This window comes from Bubalus kerabau, chromosome 20 (genome assembly GCF_029407905.1).
Source record: "Bubalus kerabau isolate K-KA32 ecotype Philippines breed swamp buffalo chromosome 20, PCC_UOA_SB_1v2, whole genome shotgun sequence".
Lineage (NCBI taxonomy): Eukaryota > Metazoa > Chordata > Mammalia > Artiodactyla > Bovidae > Bubalus > Bubalus kerabau.
The window spans coordinates 6,326,102-6,346,609 of record NC_073643.1 but is presented as its reverse complement, the minus strand read 5'-3'; the positions used below and the strand labels follow the sequence as shown (position 1 = coordinate 6,346,609).

At 40.6% G+C, this 20,508-nt stretch overlaps 1 protein-coding gene across 9 annotated transcripts in view; it reads right to left on the bottom strand.

Annotated features, from left to right (window-relative positions):
- Window positions 1-20,508, bottom strand: part of RBMS3 (RNA binding motif single stranded interacting protein 3) — an 814,140-nt gene that overhangs the window by 60,493 nt on the left and 733,139 nt on the right. For 8 of the 9 annotated variants that reach the window (XM_055557071.1, XM_055557072.1, XM_055557069.1 and 5 more), the window contains 2 exons: window positions 17,061-17,171; window positions 9,678-9,725 (listed from right to left, as the gene is read on the bottom strand). In XM_055557071.1, the coding sequence (XP_055413046.1) occupies window positions 9,678-9,725; window positions 17,061-17,171 (159 nt within the window). The remainder of the gene's footprint in view (window positions 1-9,677; window positions 9,726-17,060; window positions 17,172-20,508) is intronic. The other variant, XM_055557068.1, reaches the window with a different exon arrangement.

Below are 20,508 nucleotides of genomic sequence, written 5' to 3'. Positions count from 1 at the left end.
AAATGTTAAAATTCACTCTGAGAAAGCATTTCTACAGGGATGTGCAATTACATGGTTCAGATACTTTGCTTCCTGATAAACTAATTTAACATAGAGCCTAGAGAAATGTTAGCATGTCTGCAAGGTGGTCTCTCCCGCGTCAGGTGTCTCGAGCCTCTGGCAAGGGCTGCACCATAAGTCAATTCACGGTTGGATTCTCCGACAGGAACCTCAAGTGCCCACTTTGTGAAGTTGATTAAAAAGGGAGCAATGTGCTGTCAGTGTCAGATGGGCCAACTCCTGAACATACAATTAGCTTCCTTTAAAACCTACAGTTGTCTTGAAAATGCTCTCTTTCTCTGGCGCCCCTCTGTAGGTACTGCCTTTTACTGGCGCCGAAAGTCCTCAGGACTCGATCGGCTGTGACCGTGGTACCGGAAGCCCCTCGCCGCCACACTGCGGGGTTCTACCGCAGAGATGCCCTCCGTGCGCCGCCTTTCCGTCGGCTGTGTGCGCTGCGTCTCCATGTGCACTCTGCTCTGACCTCGCCACACAGGGGCAGAGCCCCAGCCCTCCCAGGTCTGCCCTCCGCAGTGTTTGTTTTTTAGCCCAAACCAGGAAAGCTGCCCTTCACCGCTGGAGTGCCAAGCAGAACACAGTGCTCAGCGATGCCGTCACCTGGGCAAATGGAATCACTAGCTCTGATAGATCAAGGATAACTTCAGTGGACACAAACCAACCACATCAGCGACTACAGAACCAGCCCAGGTGGCAGGACAGAGATGTAAAATACATTTTACTATTAACACAAATCTGCTGGGATGATGTATCTTTAACCTTTTCTCTAAATTGCTAAAAGTACAGAATTCTAACGCCTGTGAAGAGGATATTAAACAGAATATATATTTGCTTTTCCTGGTTGATAATCCCCTGTTGCTGATTCATACAAATACATCCCAGAAAGTGAAGATGGGATGAGCATGTAAAAAATAAAAATATATCCTTAAAGTGCTTTCATACTTTGGAACTGCAATCAAACGTGTTGTGCAAAGTAAAACACCAAGAAATGTCTCTCTTGGTCCTCATCTCCACCTCTGCCCTTCTGACATTTCACCTGCCTTTCATGAAATTAAAAACACACACAAACAATAATTTTAAAGAAAAAGAGTTTCATGCTCTTATTATGTGGAATGTCAAAAACAGTACTGAATTTGAAAGACTTTAGAAAATATATTGATCAGAGCAGAGGTGGGCAAACCGTAGCCCACAGGCCAATCCCAGTTCCTTGTTTTATAAATAAAGGTTTTTTATCTTTTTGAATTTATTTTTAATTGATTGATGATTGCTTTACTATATTGATTTAATTTCTGTCATAGATTAACATGAATTAACCATAGAGGTACATATGTTCCCTTCCTCTTGAATCTCCCCTCCCACCTCCCACTCTTTCCACCCATCTAGGTTATTAGAGAGCCCCAGTTTGAGTTCCCTGAGTCATACAGCAAATTTCCATTGGCTATCTATTTTATATATGTTAGTGTATGTACTCGGAGAAGGCAATGGCACCCCACTCCAGTACTCTTGCCCAGAAAATCCCATGGACGGTGGAGCCTGGTAGGCTGCAGTCCATGGAGTCGCGAAAAGTCAGACACGACTGAGCGACTTCCCTTTCACTTTTCGCTTGCATGCATTGGAGAAGAAAATGGCAACCCACTCCAGTGTTCTGGCCTGGAGAATCCCAGGGACGGGGGAGCCTGATGGGCTGCCGTCTATGGGGTCGCACAGAGTTGCACACGACTGAAGCGACTTAGCAGCAGCAGTGTGTATGCTTCCATGCTCCTCTCTCCATTCACCTCACCCTCTCCTTCCTCTCTCCCACTCTTGTCATAAGTCTGTTCTCTATGTCTGCATACCAGTGCTGCCCATAAATGAGGTTTTATTGGGATGCAATCATGCTCATATGTTTATAAATGCTCTGTGACTGCTTTTGTCCTGCAGGCGAGAGAGACTGTGATACACAGCAGTGCCTGGCAAAGCCTAAAATATTTACTTTTGGACAGTTACAGAAAAACAAAACCAGCCAACTGAACAAACAAAACTTGCTGCATTAGAAGACAGGACACAGGGCTTCCTTGGTAGCTCAGTAAAGACTCCATGGGCCAATGCAGGAGACATGGTTCCATCCCTGACTTGAGAAGATCCCACATGCTGCAGAGCAACTAAGCCCTTGTGCCACAACTACTGAGCTCCAGAGCCTGGTAACTGCACCTACGGAAGCCCTTGCGCCCCTAGAGCCTGTGCTCTGCAACGGGAGAAGCCACGGCAATGAGAAGCTCATACATCACAACGAAGAAGAAGAGTAGCCCCTGGTCGCTGTAACTAGAGAAAAGCCCGTGCAGCAACGAAGACCCAGCACAGCCACAAGTGAGTAAATAAAATTATAAACACACACACACACAAAGAAACACCCACTACCACATTTATCAAGGAATAAAATGGTATAGAAAGACATTTTAAAAGATTAGGTCAGGCATAGGATTTCATGTCCTATCCCATGCCCCCCGCCACTCCCCAGAAAGAAACTGAAGCAAACAACAGTGATGTTTATATATCTGAAAGGACTATTTGCACAAGCTCCTGTTAGTTATCGGTTTCTTGAATAGAGCACTAAGAACTGTGGTCCCCCAGGAAAAGTCGTTTAAAATTCATTTTTTGTTGTGTAGGGAACAATATAAAAGCGCCAGCAGGATCACAGGAACAACAGGCACAGGCCTGTGTGTCCAAGTCTGGTACCAACGTCGCTGCAGAGTCCCGCTCTGTGGACAGCTCTTAGGGCGTCTGTCGCACGCTGTGTTTGGTGACAGTTCTTTGTAACTCTGTCCTTTGTTCTAACAGGGGTTAGAACCCCTGTTCTTTGAAGGGATGTATCTCTGTCTTATGCTGTCTAGCTTTGGTTCCTTACAGCTCTATGGGAGTCCTGTAAACATTAGTTGAATGAATGAATAAATCAGTAGGACAAAGAGTCCTTATTGAACTTATTGAAAAGAAATCAATTGGTACACTTAAACAAATGTGGTTTGGTAATCAGAGTAGATGCACAGAATCTGAGCGAAGAAATGAAGCTGATTTTCATGTATGGCTTGTGGGAGCTCTTATAACTGTGTCAGGTCATTTACAGTAAATACAATTTAATGGCTAATTGTTGCTAATGGGAGGTACTAATGGACCTAATTTTTAATTAAGGGATGGGAATCATTTGTAATTAGCTCCTGGTATCCATGAAAACACATGTTTAGAGTTTGAAAAAATGGTTTGAAGTAGTTTAAACATCTCCTATTTGAAGAAATGGCTTTGTTCTTTGAATTAGCTTAAACAGTCCCCCACCACTGTTATGGAAGAATTTTATGAAATAATTCCCACTCAAGAAACAGTACAAAGGTGGGTTGGTAGGGCATCACTGATTCCAAATTAGGGAGGCTTTCCAAAGCGCACAGATGTTACTGACTAGCAGAACAATGTAGGAAAAACTGCATAATATATCGATAGGGAATTTTGTCTGAATCTGAGCAAGTACCATGGTGAAGACCTCACTCTTATCCTGAAGTTGGACCGATGAAAACGTTGACTCTTTCCGACCTGTTTTAGCCAGTGTGTGAAAGCACATGGCAGAGAATCAATGTTCAGAAGTGCTATGGGTTGCTGTCAGTGCCTTATTTGGTCCTTTTTCATTTTTTTCCAAACACAAACTCCAATTCTCAATTCTAAGGTTTTCAGAAAAGGAGAATGAATTTGAGTTCTACTTTGGTTCATTCTCTGTTCATAATCTGGGCTTCCCTGGTGGCTCAGATGGTAAGGAATCCGTCTCCAATGCAGGAGATGCTGGTTCAATCCCTGGGTCAGGAAGATCCCCTGGAGAAGGAAATGGCTACCCACTCTAGTATTCTTGCCTGGAGAATCCCATGGACAGAGGAGCCTGGAAAGCTACAGTCCACGGGATCACAAAGAGTTGGGACACAATGGAGCTTTTCACTGTTCATAGTAGTCTTTTGTTTGATTACATCATGATGCCTTTCTAGGAAATTGAGTTCAAAGCAACTGAGATAAACATTTGACAACAAATTATCTGTAGTTCTCATAGGTTTCTCATAAAATCAAACCGTGGACAGAAAAAAAATGATGCTATACTCTTTATTTTAAAATAGGAGGATCTTTTAGAGAGTTATAATTGTATGTAAAAGAAACATTGAAAACAGAATAGACTTATGAGTTTGCATGAAAATGTAGGTCCAGTCTTCTTGTTCTCTGTCCTTTGAATAAGCAGGATAAAGTGTAGCAGAGGCTTGGGCAAGGAGAAAGCAAAGAAATCAGAGACTCCCATCTCCCAGACATCAACCATGTTCTCTGGACATCACCACTCTGGCTTTACCTCTATTCTTCCTCAATTATTGTTAGTTTTTTTTTTTTAATGTATTAACTGTATATTCACCTTAGACTCTTCCTAAACAAAGAGCTCTTCAACCATGTGTTTGATTAACTTATTCAAATCTACATTAAAGTAACTTTACAGTTGCTGAAATAAAAATAAAGAAGTTTTGATCCCTATCCTCCTAAAATCACTTCAAGTATCATGATGATACACAAAGCACACTCTGAAAAATACTAATCTGGTATACTTTCCTGCCTTTAATCCTTTAATTAGATGTATACTCCAAACGCTTAACCCCCCCGCAACCCCCCCCCCCCAAAAAAAAACACTTGATTCTTAAAAATTCTGGGAGGTCAAGTCTTCAGTGATTAGCCTACATCTTATTAGTGTCAAAAAGCAAAACAAAACAAAATCTAGACACACAAAAATACTCCACTTAAATACCAGCTTCTTATGCTCATGTTTATTGATTTCCTTAACCTCCAATCAGCTTCACCTTAAGTCCACTTTGACCATCTACTCCCATGACCTGGACTTTGCTGAGAATAGTTCATTATCCAAAGTCTTAAGCTCAAATAGTGTATTTCTGATCACTCTGTATACCTTGTTGGGTCCTCTAGTCTCTAACCTTCCTTGCAATCTCCTCTACCACCCCTTACTGCCTTCTTTGCTCTTTCTATTCAACCTAGAAACTAGTTTATCACTCTGTCACTCTCTAACCAGTAACGTCAGCACATGCTGCCCGTTTTTTTCCCCTTCATTTGGCCAAACCTTAGCCCTGGATTAATCCACCTGTCTGTCTTCCTGGCAATTGAGCTCTGCAGTGGAGAATCAAATACCATCTCAGACTGCTATTACAAAAATCTGTAGGCTATAACTTCCAATGGAGCCCCACTATTGGATCCTCAAGCTTTCCTTGTATTGCTAGCTGGCCTTTGGCCTTTCTTACTCTACAGTTTTCCAAATCTCTGTCATCCTTGAGTTCCTTACCATGCTATTTCCCACGTAACTCTCAGAAGGTGCCACTCAAAACTCAAAACAAAAAGCAAATAGAATCCTAGGGATGATCATAGAGAAGTGAGTCAGACAGAGACGAGTCTGGCAGTTGTCACATCCACTTCCTTACAGGACACTCGCTGTCTCTGCTCTTCCCCTTCAAGCTGCCCTATCAGATTGGCCAGTGACCTCCGTGTCACAAAACCCAGTGGCTTCTCTTCTACGAAGGCTTCCTAGACAGCCTTCTAGCCTTCCCTGACAGGCTTCTCTTGAAATCCTCTCTTGCTTTGGCTTCTTCAGAAAACTCATATTCTTGGTTTCCCTTATGTTTATGGTTGTCTTTTCCAATTTTTACTTTAGGTTCCCTTTTCTGCCCATTCCTTATTTTCAGCAATCTGCATACTTCTCTCCACTGTAAGCACATTCTCTGGGTGTCATGGCTTACTTCCATGATGATTACTCCAAAACCCATTTCTACCTAAGAGCTCCAGATACCCACATCCAAATAGTTATCCATTATCTTCGTTTAGGCGCCTCACTGACATCTCAAACTCAAAGATGCTGCAGTCGGCCTATTTCCTGCCAAACTTGATTCTCTTTCCTCTGGTTCAGAGCTCAGCAAGTGATACTTCAAGCCACTGAGTTGCTGGGAACTTAAGGGCCTCATTTAATTCCTTCTTCTCCTTCTACTCTGACATCCAATCAGTTATCAAGTCCTGTGTATTCTACCTCTGTCCAATTTGTCCAGTGTGTCAACCCTCCAGCCTTATTCCCACACCTTGAGCACGAATCGACTTGATTTTGTGCTTGGATCCTTGAGCCATGGTCCCCGTGTTCCAGGTCTGTCTCTCTCTAGTGCATTCTTCACCCTATATCCAGATGGATCCTATTATTCTCTGACTTAAACTTTTTAGTTTACATCCATTGCCACCAGGATGGAGCCAAGCTACTGTAGCTAGTGACACAGCTCCAGCTTATTCTCAGGAAACATTTTCTCTGCTTCAGTTTCTCTTTATGCATCCCTGCCCTATTGAGGCATCTGAAGTTCCCTGAATTTGGCACATCCTGCCACATCCTGATGGGTCAGCTTTGTATACACCACCCTGTTGATCTGAAACTCCTTCCCACTCCACTATTTTTCACTTGACTAATTCCCATGTGTCCTCTGTCTCCATTCAGAGGTTCCTTTCACTATTTATGACATCAGCTGTGGGTCAGTTTTTCTCTCTGTATCCACATAGCGTCTTGTAACAAGAATGATAAGCATAGTTGTTGCTAATAATACTTATGTTAGTCACTCAGTCATGTTTGACTCTTTGAGACTTCATGGACTGTAGCCTGTCAGGCTCCTCCGTCCATGGAATTCTCCAGGCAAGAATACTGGAGTGGGTAGCCATTCCCTTCCCCAGGGGATCGTCCTGATCCAAGGATAGAACCCAGATCTCCTGCATTGCAGGCAGATTCTTTACCATCTGAGCCACCAGGGAAGCCCGCTTTTATTTAATGCCAGAATCCCTGCTAAGTCAACTACATATTTTACCTGATCTAATGTTTACAACAACCTCAGGAGGTAATTAATACTTCCTCAGATAAGTAATCCAAGCCACAGAGAACTTAAATAATTTTCCCAAGTTTCCATGACTAGTGAGCGACCCAAGTTGATTCTGAGCCCAGGTTATCTTATTGAAGATTTTACAAACTTAAACATCATATATTTGTCCCTATGGAAATACTTATGACACTGTGTTGTACCTAACTTCCAAATTGGACCTTAGACTTTTAGAAGGAAGTTGTAGCCCTAGCACCCGACACATAGACTGTCATACGGTGTGCTCCCTACATACTTTTTCAATAAATACAAGAACAAGGTGGCATGTGGTTCAAAGAGGAAAGAGTCCTTGCTGAAAATCGGATTTACTCTGATTACCCTGAGATCACCCTTCAGCATCTGCCATCATAATATTTTTCCCTCCAAAATACCAAATGACTTGCAGTCGTCTAATTACCCCATACAGTTTCATTTCTTGTACATTTCATGTATGTTTCTCACTCTTGTGCAACTGGTAAACTCATATTCATCCTTCCAAATCAAGCTCAGAATTCACTTTATTCCTGAGAGTTTCCAATCTTCATTTTAGCACTCAGAGGGTGGTCAAAAAATGTTTGACATATTGAATGAACAAAATTAAGCTGGGTTTTGTTTCTGTAGGTTACCAGAGAGATATCTCAAGCTCCAATGCATCATGATGGTTTAGTTGACTCCTACAATGGCCAAGAATCAATCGCTATTCAAGTTGTCCAACACGAGCATACTGCATTCATTTGAAGAGGGCGTCACAGCACCTTATGCCTGCTTCGCTTTCCTGATGCGGTTAAGGGTTTGGCAAAGGATGTGTCATGTTTCAAATGTCAGTCGAGTGCTGCCCACCAGGCAAGTCACAGACATTTTAGGAAGGCAAGTCTATTTTCATTTAGAGACAGATTAAGGAGGCCAAAGAAGTCTGTGTAAATTTACAAGATGTCAAACCTCAGGAGAAAAGAGCTGTAAAATCTCCCCAAATGTTCTTTTTCCTGTCACTTCTATTTTAGTCCCTTTGTATTCCACCAAGATCTTGGCACTTGTCTTAGTCTAGTGATATCATATTTGAGATTTCTGACTGTTCTATGTAATGTGTGTCTTATTCCTCAAGCACACACCAAACCGCCAGATGAACTTGCTCAGAGCATCGCTTCTCTAGTCAAGTCACTTCACCAGCTGGAACTCTGAGTCTAGAGTTGCCACCTGATGCCTTGCCATAATTGATTTGTGTAGAGCCTGACCTATGGCCCATCTCTGGTAAATGCTTTTTGATGTTTTCATTGCTTTGCCATTGTGTTCTTGAAAGGGAAATCAGAAACTCTAGTTGAAGGAAAGTTCCATTTTGCGTCTTTCATTATTATCAATATTGGCGAATTACTGAGAGCAGATGCCTCTTGTTAAAGATATCATGTGTTAAGCACAGTAAAGGCTGAACATGTTATAGAAAGTGTCTTCTCAGGGGTCCCCTATCCTAAATAAAACAAGTGTGTGAAGATGTAACGGAATATTTTCATTAACAACAACTTACAGAGGTTTCCAGGAGGACCAAAGTAACTTCACAGCTGAAAGCTAAGGCATTGCTTCTCCACTGAACTTCTAAGTGGAGTATTCAGCTATAAGCATAATCAAACAAGTCCACAAGACACGAGAAAAGGATTATCCTGCAGACACCAGGTCCAGCAAACCAGGTGGCCAAGAACACAATGTTCTCTGCTTGAAAACCTTCACTCAGTTGCCAGACTCTGTTGCCCCCTGGGTTCCCCCATTCTATTTCTGGCCTTCATTTCTTGTGCTGTCTCTCCACTGCCCTTTCTTGGTTTAGATTTTATGTCCTCATCATCTGACACATCAAAGGATTAGAGACTTCAAAGCCCTTCTTGCTGCCAGTATTTTATTTAGTTAACATCAACAAAAATGAAAAATTGTGCCCATTTTCCTCTCTGCAAGAAACCAAACTTCAAAATTAAGATGAAAGCATAAGAAGATCCATGCAGTTCAAAATTCAAACCCACGTCTTCACATCCATTTACTCTATTAGGAACTGCACTACCGGATTTTACGGAGCAACTTTAATATCGCTGATTAAAATGCTCAAGACACTGCTGATGCATTCTCAAATCAACCTCGGCCACTTTGGAGTAACATGGAACATTGGCAGCTTTTCTTTCAATATCCCAAATACCATTTTTGGAACAAATTTGAAGTTTTGATTCATTCAACAATTATATTGAGCACCTACTACGTGTCAGATACTATGCTGGGTGCAGAACAAGCAAAATGGGATGATTTTCTGATTTCAGAATAATTCCAGTCTCTAAAGCAGTGCTTCTCAAATTATTTTTATTCACCTGAGCCCTCTTTTGATTAACTTAAATATCCTTCTCCTGCTTCCCAGAAAGTCTAATGAATATCCCAACACCGAGAATCACTGATACAGAGACTCCAAGACCGAAAGTCTTTGAGCCTTTACTTTTTGTTTCAAAAGCAACATATTTATTTTCCATACACAAACTGGATTGGAATATTAAATATTCTTTTTTGAATCGCATATGCGAATCCCCCATCCCAGAACTGAAATTCAAGTGCCTACTTGGCATCCGTGTTTGAGAATCACTGCTTTAAAGAGTTTTGGAGAAAACCAGGCAAGCTCCCTCTCTCCCATCCAATCAAGTCTTAAAGGAATTAGAATTTTCCTACCTGACACAACAGCTGGTGGAGTATCATAATCCTGTCTTGGGACTGAATCTTTGAATGAAAAGAGCATGAGAAAGAATGCAATGAAGTCCAAAAGAAAATAAAATAGAATCTTAGCTCTACAACTTGGAAGTGCTCGCTGTATGTCACATGGTACCTAAGGTGCCTGCCTTTAAGCCCTAGGGTACTATGACCCCCTGGTTGATAGCTGACACAGTGGTCCCCCACAACCACCACTCTGGACATGTCATTGGGCCCCATGTGATCTGCAAGGACAGCATTGTCTGACCCAGAATATTGTCATCTTCCTCTTTCATAATTTTGGCCCCTCCCTTGGGTGATCAACGTGAGACTGGTACCCTCTCTGGCTGACACCAAAGTTCCACAAGGCTGCTCATCAGGAAAGGGCGAGAGCACAATATGAAACCCAGTCATGGAGAACAAAATAAATAACTATAATTTTAAAATAAATGAGTGAAAAATTTGCACATTCCCCAAATCTCTGGAGGCCGACATGTTTTGAAGCTAAAATTTTGTTATTGACCATCTATCTCTGGCTCTGTTCCCAGGGGTGGTCAGTCGAGACCAAGGAGCCTCACGTGCTAGAATCATCAAGACAGAGATAAATATAAATGAATCTATTCAACAAATGGCCGCTGTCTTTTTCCAAAGTGTCATAACATTAGAGGTGCCAATAGTAGATCAGGGTTAATTAAACAACTAGACATCCATTTCAAAACTTGAGGCGATTCAGGACCAAATATAACACGATAAAAAAGAGGCTTTGCCTTAATACCATTTCTTTAGCCAGAGGCCTCAAATGGGAAAGTGGGATGTGGCTTATGGCTCAAGGCCCCCACTTCTAAAAATGGACAGTTCTCATTTAGTTCCAGCTCGCCTTGGAGGGGTAAGCTGTGTAAAAGGGACCAGGTATTGCAAAATATACTGTCCAAACAAGATTAAATAGATGTGCTTGTGTGACCCTTGTTCCATTCATATGATCATTATTCCATTTAAAAAACTAGACATTCAAACTTTATTCTTCCACCTACTTGTCACTTAATTTGGACCATCACAAGTTTCTCCATTTCATCTCCCTGACACAAAACGACAATGTTGATCACTCTCCCATGAGTGAATGGTGTGTGAGAAAACAGAAGTTGAACAATGCGAGGCCAGCCAAGCAAGCATTGATCAAAGATTCCAATGCAAGTAAACCTTCAGCACAAGTTATTCTGTTTCTCACAACACTTACATTAACCTAGGGACTTGATTATAATCCATAAATCTAGAATCTATAAACATCATTTTCAAAGGGTCTCCAAATATTTTATTAATAGTGGTAGTAAAATTCTAAGTATCTTTAAAAAAAACTAACTGCATATTATGTCTACAAACAGGACTCTGACACTAATCATTTTCCAAGAACATATTTATAACATTTCAAAATGGATAAAAAAGTCATGCTCATTGTTGAATACTTGGAGAATGTAGAAAAAGTATCATGATTAAAACAGAAACTCCCTAATCCCACCACTCAGAAACCATCCCGCTTGTTTGTATTTGTTACAGCCTTATTTCACAAGTATTTTTTCATAGTTGATACTATACTCCACACATGCAAATTTACATCCTGCTCTTTTGATTGAACATGAGAAATAATCCTTCTCCTAATTATTTTATATGCTTATAATTTCATGCTGCATTGCATTCTGGTTTATGGATGGGCTATGATTTATTTAATCATCTTTCCTTACTAAATATTACAATGACCAATAGGCTGAATATTTTTAAGATGTAGTTTCTGTTCTACTAGACTATTTCCATAGAATAGGTGCTCCAAACTATAACCACTGGGTTGGGGAAGAGAGTGTTTATGATGGGTCTTGTGGGCCCACCCTGCTCTCCAGCTTGCCCATTTGTAAATTTGGATTCCTACCATCAGAGTTCCATGACTGAGACTATGTATCTCCTGACACCTTTGTCAGCGATGTGCATTATTTTAATAACTTTATTTAATGAGTTCCGTGTATGTGTGTGTATTGGATAAATTTACTGTTGAGTTAATTATTTTTCATTTTTTTTGTTTTCTATTTCCTCCTCTATCAACTCTCTGATCACATTCTTTGACATTTTTTATCCTGGGAATTTTGTATTTTTTGATAATTTATTGGAATTCAGAATCCATTTCTTTAAACAGTGAAAGCTTGCCTTACTATTTGCAAATAAATTTTCATAAAACTAGACTTTCACTGAATGCCCACATTGTAAGACTAATTTCAAAACCTCACTTGTCTTACAATAAGACTAAACAAAGTTTTAAAAGCTATTCCCTTTCCTCTATACTTTCTTTCTTGTGTAACCATTTTTAACTGATTGATGCTTTTCCTGAAAAATTATCTCAGGAGATGTACTCATGACCACTTACAAATTTATGATACTGTTTCCTAATCATGAGTCCATATAACATCATGTATTGGTTTTTACCACTCTGCCTCAATGCTTATATTCCTGGATAATAACTGAAAGAATTTAAAGCATTATGGAAGGGATGATGCCACTGAAAACTGTGAGAGAACTGTGCTGAACAAGTCAAGAACAATTATAAGATTATCTGTGTGTGCAGCTAGGGTTACACCAGCAGAATCCAATGATGTCACAAGTCACCAGTGGTTTGCAGACACAAACAGAACTGCAGATAAGGAGCCTGCAGAACAAAACCTTTTTATTTCTTTTAACAGATTCTGGTGACATTGGAAGCCACTGGTGACCACCAACTGAACAAACGAAAAGGAGATAAGAAACTTGTAAAACAAGATTGTCATGCAATCTGGAGGTTCTCAAAACAGTAAAACCCCCAGCGGTTTCTGCTAAAGCTTACAATGGACTGATAAGAAGTTATGGATAACAGGGCTTTGGTTCTTGAGGGAATCCTGTGACAAAAAATAAACAAAAGCGGAAAAAGCTAGAAAATTCTTCAAGGTCAGCAGAGCCCTGGAATAAAACAGGTACACTGCTTGCGTAAAATCCCTTTTTCTTTTAAGGCCTGCAGATTCTGTCCAGCTTAGAAAAGAGGTAGGGGATTGAATGATACACATTTGAGGTGGCAAATGGTAGGAGAAAGGTTGATTAAACTACATGGCATCCATCTCACCATGCGGGGTTCTGGGGACCAAATATATTTAATTTCATGAAAATGAAAAAGTTTTTGACTCAGTATGCTTCTGTTACCCAGGGATCTTAGGAAAGAAGGTGGGACAGAGCGTCAGGCTCCCCTTCTGAAAATGGAGAGTTCTACTGTAGCTCCAGGTCCTACCAGCAGTGAACCCTGCCTACTTGGGTTATTCCCTGGACCTCTCTGCTCTGCCCTTGAAACTATGTCTGGAGTTGAGGTTCCTGCCTTAATCTTGGCATATCCCTGTTCACATCTTGTTTTGCAGAATTTCAGTGAGCTCAGATGTCTGAAAGCCTCCGGAAAATAAGAGTAGGAGAGAGACTCGGTGGAAGACTTTCAGGTTGCCTGGCTGTGGCAACATGCAGGGAATGGAGTAAGTTGAGATGGGAAACAGGGAAAAGAGTTAGGGGACTATTACACTTAATCAAGTGAGGCCCAGGGTGGAGACTCTAGGATGTGGAGGTGAGGATGCAACTGACAAATGTCTGCGGGACTTGAAAAGTAACTGTCCGTGGTGGGGATTAAGAAGAAAAGGGTCTATGCTGGGTCCTGGGTATAATGCTGGACTTCTGGGGTGAGTGGTCACGGGATCAGCTTGAAGGGGAATAGGAGTGGGACCCTATACGAGGAAGGGTCAGTGGGGAGGAAGCTCGGGAGGTTCCTTTGGGTTGTATTGACTTCGAGATGTTGGAGGGGAGGGTCACATGGAAATATTTAGCAAGTGCTGTAAAATGAGGCTAAAATTCTGAGATGAGGTTAGCCCTGGGGACTCCAATAGCAGTCTTTGGCATAGAAGGCAGAGTTCAAAACCATCAAGGTGGAAGAGTTTGCTTAAGGAAACCACGTATGAATGAGGAGCTAGTTTAAAAACTTACCCATTAGCCTAGGAAAGAAAAGAGGAAGCAGTGGCCAGAGGTCAGAGGAGAACCAAGAAACCCTTGGGCAGCGGTCACCAACTGAGAGCTCTGAGGACCAACTGGGTCCAGGATTCAAATACAGGGAAATTTCCCATTAAAATCCAGCAAGGTAGCTCATCTAGTTCCAAGAACTACAGGTGAGCCACCTGGGGTCTGTATGCCCATGTGGTTACAGCATCTGGATTGGGTCTGGCTGCCCTCTTTGGAAGAGGAACTGTGTTCCCGGCTGCCAGAGGTAGCGTCTTGCTAGCTACTCATCCAACATGCAGGCAGAGCTGTTATGGTGACTGCATTCAAAAATAGCTCTAATTTAAAATGTGATTTCCAGTATTGTGTGTATTTATATTACACAGCTATTTGTGACATAGGTAAATACAGGCCAAATTTGATGATATATTGCCAGGATTTGGGGCTTGGACTTAATCAGCTTTAGTCATTAATGTGACTTGGCTGGTCTCTGTACCTTTTGGGTTTACAGCCTGAAAGAGTATGTTAGAAGCTATGGAAGTGGAAACTGGAAAAAAGTAAGTTACATCAAATGAAACAGAGCAGCCAGTGAGTTGAACTGTGGACTCGACAGTGTCCGACATCCTTCTGGTGACCTGGACTCAGTTCCCACAAGTTAGAAGCCACTGGAAGGAGAGTGGTGGGGGTGCAGCTCCTTTGAGAAGCATCTGCTGGGTAGCAACACGCTGCATTGCGTGTGTTTACATATCTCATCCCATTGACACTCACAACACCTCTGGGATATAAGTATTATTCTTCCACTTTGCAAAAGAGAAAGTACAAGTTCAGAGAGGTTAGGTAATCTGCCTGAACATGCACAGCTAATAGGGGGCAGAGGTAGTTTTAAACTCAACTTTAATTTCAATACCAACTATTCTTTCCATGACATCAGGCCACCTTCCCAGCAATGGATTAAGTGTATTGAAAATACGTAATAAGGTGGTGAAATTTGATTAAAGAGAATCAACCTTAATTGCATAAGAGCTACTTCAAATGCCAATCAAAAATTTAGATAAAATGAATTTATGATATCAAAGTAAAGAGTGACAGCTTCAGAAATAAGTGTAACTTCATGCCGGACACTCAGCACTGTCAGTGGTATTTTGTGGAATAAATATACAAATTAATACTGTTCGTACTCTGCCTTTTCCAAACCTTATGAAACTTTAAACTAAAACAACAATTTATACAAAGCTTATTATGTATTTAAGCATTAGTACAAATGTGGAGGAGAAAAAGAATTTTTTAAAAAGCTAGAAGAAATTTGATGTTAAATATAAGCCACATGCTTAAACATTTGCTTTCTAAGAAAGGAAAGAATATATATCATTATTGAATAAGTTGGCTATTACCAGCTGGGCAAAATTGTGTTCTTGTTGAAAATGCTCAAATACTAGTCATAATATACAGTATAGAATCAATAACTATTGTAATTGTGAATTCATTCTCTATAATTGAGCTTATTTTTCAGTTGCTCAAAGGATTCAGTCATGTTCTCAGTTAACTTTTTTTTTCTAGTTTCCAAATTTGCATTTCAGGAAGTCAGCAGGCTTTGCTTCTGATTCCAATGAGTAGAATTTCAAAAGTGTTTTCTTTTTATGCTTTGCATTATAATCCTTCCCACTTATCAGATTTGTCATTCGATTACAGTAAAAGTGTATTAGCTCATTTATTCATAATTTGTGAACATTTAGGAGGGGAAATGGAAATCAATAGTAGGGCATGCGAAACTTCAGGCCTTCCAATACTGTCCTGGGATCTGCTCTGTTAATGAGCAAAGTGACTCCAAAAAAAATATTCACACATTGCTAAAAGCTACAGAAATAGTATCTTTAAATTCTTCACCCCTAATGAAAATTAGCTGACCATATTGCAGAATGAAGCATGGTCATAGACATGACTTTTAAAAGTCTGGTTCAGAAACCTAAAGAATCATCTGATTGAGTCTAAACCTTCAGACACATGAGGTATCAGCAACTGCTTTTTATAAGTTCAGCAACGGAGGCCTTCCGGGTGGGTGCTTTATGGCAAAAAACTAAATTTCTTTATTGAAACTATGGGACTCTTTCCGTTAGGTAGATTGACATTCCTCCTACTTAGAGCAAATTATTGAGGCCTCAGTGGACATGTTAGAAGCTTCTTATATCCTCAAAAGCCTGTGAGTCAACATCTCTATGTAGTAAGCAAGCCATTGCTTTAAGGTAAAACCTCCAAGATAGAGTGAATGTACCTAAGTGTCCATGGGTGTTCGGAGATGATGTCAGTGTGATTGAGGGGAATCACAGGAGTGGTGACTATGAGGCATACAGAGTCATAGAGGCTTATGGCTAAATAGCTTATAGATCCCTGTGCTCAATATTTCAACTATATGAAGAGGGGCCAGGAGACCAGGGGACGGTCTCACAGTACTGAAGCTCTCTCACTCAGAAGATACGTCTTGTTTTTCTTCTTCTTTAAAAATAACAAAATTATCTGCATTAACATTTATGAAAAATAAAAACTATTACAGGGGAGATTGGTTTTACAGTTTTTATTGTTTCTATAATTAACGAAGTTGCAATATTCCATGTTGTATTGGACCTGTGCCCTCTTGGCTACTGGGGAACTGTTTTTGAAAAGATTTTTTAAAAAACAAAGTTTTGCCAACAATTTCAAATACCTTGTTGATACAAAAGTAAGGCTGCAATGGACATTTCTTGATATACTTTGTTCCCTAAGAAAAAATAATGGCCAATCAAAAACTTCCTGAACATTACATCAGGAACATTAGATTCCCCTTTTTTTTTTTTCAGCATCACCTATGTAGACATATTGGAAAGAAAGATTAAAATATATCAATTATGTGAGGTTCTCAATTACATTTTGTTGCCATAAACATTGAAAGCAAATAAAAAGCCCCGTTATTAGCTATAATCAAAGTTGGCTGCCCTCTTGGGAATAACCTGGGGCTGTTGTGAGCTGAAATCATGAACATCTGAGAGAGGAAAACTACGCTCCAGTGTATTCAGTTACAAGGTCTAAAACAGACATTCCTGGGGCATGGCATCATTAGAACTTTCTGGAAGTCAGATTTAAATGCAGCAAAGTAGACCCTTCAGCCTTGTCAATGTGAGTACATGTGCCCCAGAACTGTGCATGCGGAGTGTGGCTTATTCATACTGGGACCTAAAAGGCGGGTTCCTCAGTGATGCAGAATCCATCCTGCTGACGTTGGCGGTAAGAACAGAAAGTGTTGCCTCTTCCTGATGAAATCCAAGGAAACAAGAGGAAACAAGTGCTGCAACTCACCGTTCCCGTGGTGCCCAGCGAAAGGTGGTTCATCTGTTGTGTCAGGGGGCCCATCATGCTTGCTGGCTGCATTGACATGGGATGGTCCATCGCTGGCGTAATCACAGCACCCTACAAGCACACACAGCATCCATCTGAAAACAGGTCTCACAACGAGGGAAACGTAATAAACAGTAACCTGCATTAACATCGTATGTGCTTCTTACTGAAAAGGCTACATTGAACCCCATATGATTTTTACATCCATCCATGTCATCCTGTGCTTCTCTAAATATAAAAGAATATAAATATTTCTCTTGATACTAAGACTTTTAGCTTCTATCATTTACCCATGATTTATATAGATAATTCTTGATCACGTCAATACACCCTTCCACCAGGGGAATAATGCTGGTCCACCTGGGCTTCCTAACCAGATATCTTTAAAGGACATATTAAAATCAATTTAATGTTATAAAAATCAAAGGTACCCTCTCCCATATTTTTTCCTCATCTTTTGACTTAGGTTTCTCTATCTGTGCTTTTGACACAAGGCAGAAAACACAGAGCTCTGTTCAATGCTGGTCAAATGCAACACAGCTAAAGTGTCTTAAAATGCAAAAATATCATGCGTTTCATCAGGTGTTAGGAAGGGCCTGCATCTAGAATGTGCTTTTTGATTTATCATAACTGTCGGCAATGCGGAAGTAATAGACGTTTTAAAAAGCTTCTGTCCATACATAAAGTGTCACATGGCCCATGAAGCGCAGAGCCAGGCCATACCGCCTTCTCTCAATTTCCTCTCTCCTTCTTTTCTGCCTCAGTTGACTAACTTAGGCTTCCCTGGTGGCTCAGACAGTAAAGAATCTGTGTGCAATGCAGGAGACCCGGGTTTGATCCCTGGGTTGGGAAGATCCCCTGGAGAAGGGAATGGCAACCCACTGCAGTATTCTTGCCTGGAGAATCCCATGGATGGAGGAACCTGGCGGGCTACAGTCCGTGGGGCTGCAAAGAGTCAGACATGACTGAGCGACTAACACACGCAGAGAATGGAACGATCTTTTTAAAAAGAAATTGAAAAGTTGGGGTTGGATGGAATTTTTGAGATTATCTAATTCCAATGCTTTATTTTAAAGGTGATAGTAAAGGCATAAGCTCATGCTAAAATAGCTCATTTAAACATCCAATGAGTCAGACATGACTGAACTGATCTGAGTAGTAAAATGACTATGAATCTGAATGTCATTTTTTCTGTACACTTGATTTTTCTCACTATGTGACTTTTTCCCCTATTAGTAAAAATTTTGAAGAAATAAGAATAGGACAGACAGGTTCATGTGGATGACAGGATCTCAGCACCTAAAGTAATTACCCAGAAGCAAACATGTCCTAAAATGCCTCGGCTCAGAATAATCAGTTTCTCACAATATTATCCAAATCTAGCTCTCTGACTGTGGCTGGTAAAGGATCAGACTGTCACTCAGCCTTCCTATGGGCTCCTCCTCCTCACTAGAAAAGGAAAACAGAAATCAAACCATATATTTTTAAATGATTGATGTACAGAGCTAGGTTTGTTCTCAAAAACATTTGGACTTTTGAGCTAGAATCAATCAAAACAAATATGTTATTTTCTAATCTGTGGCTTGTAAATAGACACACTTGCATTGTTTGAATTTCTGGATGCTTCCAGAAACTGTCATTCATCAGAATACTTCTCAGGAGAGATAAGCTCTTACTTAATTGTAATTCACAGACACATCACTTTTTCTTCCGGCTGCCTGAATTTAATAAAAGCATCTTTATTTTTCCCTTATAAATAACATACTAGCCTTTATTTCAGGTATTTATTGTACCAAACTATTAGTAAATCGGCTTCCCTAGTGGCTCTGATGGTAAAGAATCAGCCTGCAATGCAGGAGAACCAGGTTCAATTCTGGGTTGGGAAGATCCCCTGGAGAAGGGAATGGCAACCCACTCCAGTATTCTTACCTGGAGTATCTTGTGGGCAGAGGAGCCTGGTGGGCTACAGTCCATCGGGTCGAAAAGAGTTGGACACGACTGAGTGAGCAACACTTTCACTTTTCATCAGTAAATACTTCAAGAACTAAAATGAAAGTGAAGTCGCTCAGTCGTGTCCGACCCTCAGCGACCCCATGGACTGCAGCCTTCCAGGCTCCTCCGTCCATGGGGTTTTCTAGGCAAGAGTACTGGAGTGGGGTGCCATTGCCTTCTCCGAGTGTCATGGCTCATTCTCACAAATAATCCTAGTTTTATCTTACTCTATGACTTTACAAAGCCTTTCATTTATTTATTTAATTTGCGATGGAATAATCTGACCATCAATTTATTTTCCTAAAAAATATATCACTTATAGTAAGATATAAAATATATTGTATAAATATCAAATATGTATAAAACATATACTGTAAATATAAACTATAATAAATTATATATATATATATATATATATATATATATGAAGTATTAAACTCTCCAACTGAAACCCAGAATGAAACACAATTTTCACATGCGTAAGTCTCTATGTGACTTAGAAGGAAGAAACTAGGTCCTATTCTCTTCATATGAACATCAGTAGGTTAGATCAGTATTAGCTATAAACCTTACTTCAGAACACATACTCCATCTTTGTTCATAGTTTGCCTTTTTAAAATAATCATTCAAGATAAATCATATTATCTCAATTACCTGAGAATCTACACACTGTACACTTGAATACCAAAAATGCTAACAACTGCCACCAGGCAAGAAGAACTAAGATGTTCTTAAATCACTTAGAGATAAACTATAGAAAAATTTCAGAGTTAAGATAAGTCCTAAAGCGTTTTTTCCAACCAAAACGTGGCACTTTCACAACATTATAATCCTTAGCAGGCGCAAGACTTCAGTACTCTTCTTGAACTTGAGACTTAGGCTACCGTCCTAGAATATTTCCCCCTCGAGGTTCTGATACACAGCTGACCTGTGACAATCTGGAAACCCCACAATTCTAATCGGCTTGCTTTAGTCACATAAAGAATTGTTCATCCTAAGTCAGAGATAAGGGCCAAATTTCGTTTGGCCAGGATAGTCTCTTCCCAATGCCCTAGGGGTGACCTCACTCCCCAGTGGCGTGAGAGGTAGTCTTGTGTCTTTTTGGTGGTGGCAGTATGTGAATGGGATGAGGTGAGCCTGTGACAGGTAAATCACAATCTGTGCATGGTAAGGGTAGCAGGATTGACTGCCTGCATTTGGAATTAATTTTGGAAGAACTGTCTGGTCCCTTTAGAGAATCTTTTCATGAAGAGTGTTCGGGGACTCATTTGGTCACAGATGCCACAGAGGCTGCTTCTGTGTGTAAACCGGAAACCTGACAATCAAAGGGAAGGCTGGGGAGGGATGAGTCATCATTTAGAATTGGAAATAACAGCACTCGGCACATGGTGGAAGACAATGTAAGGGAAACAGTCCT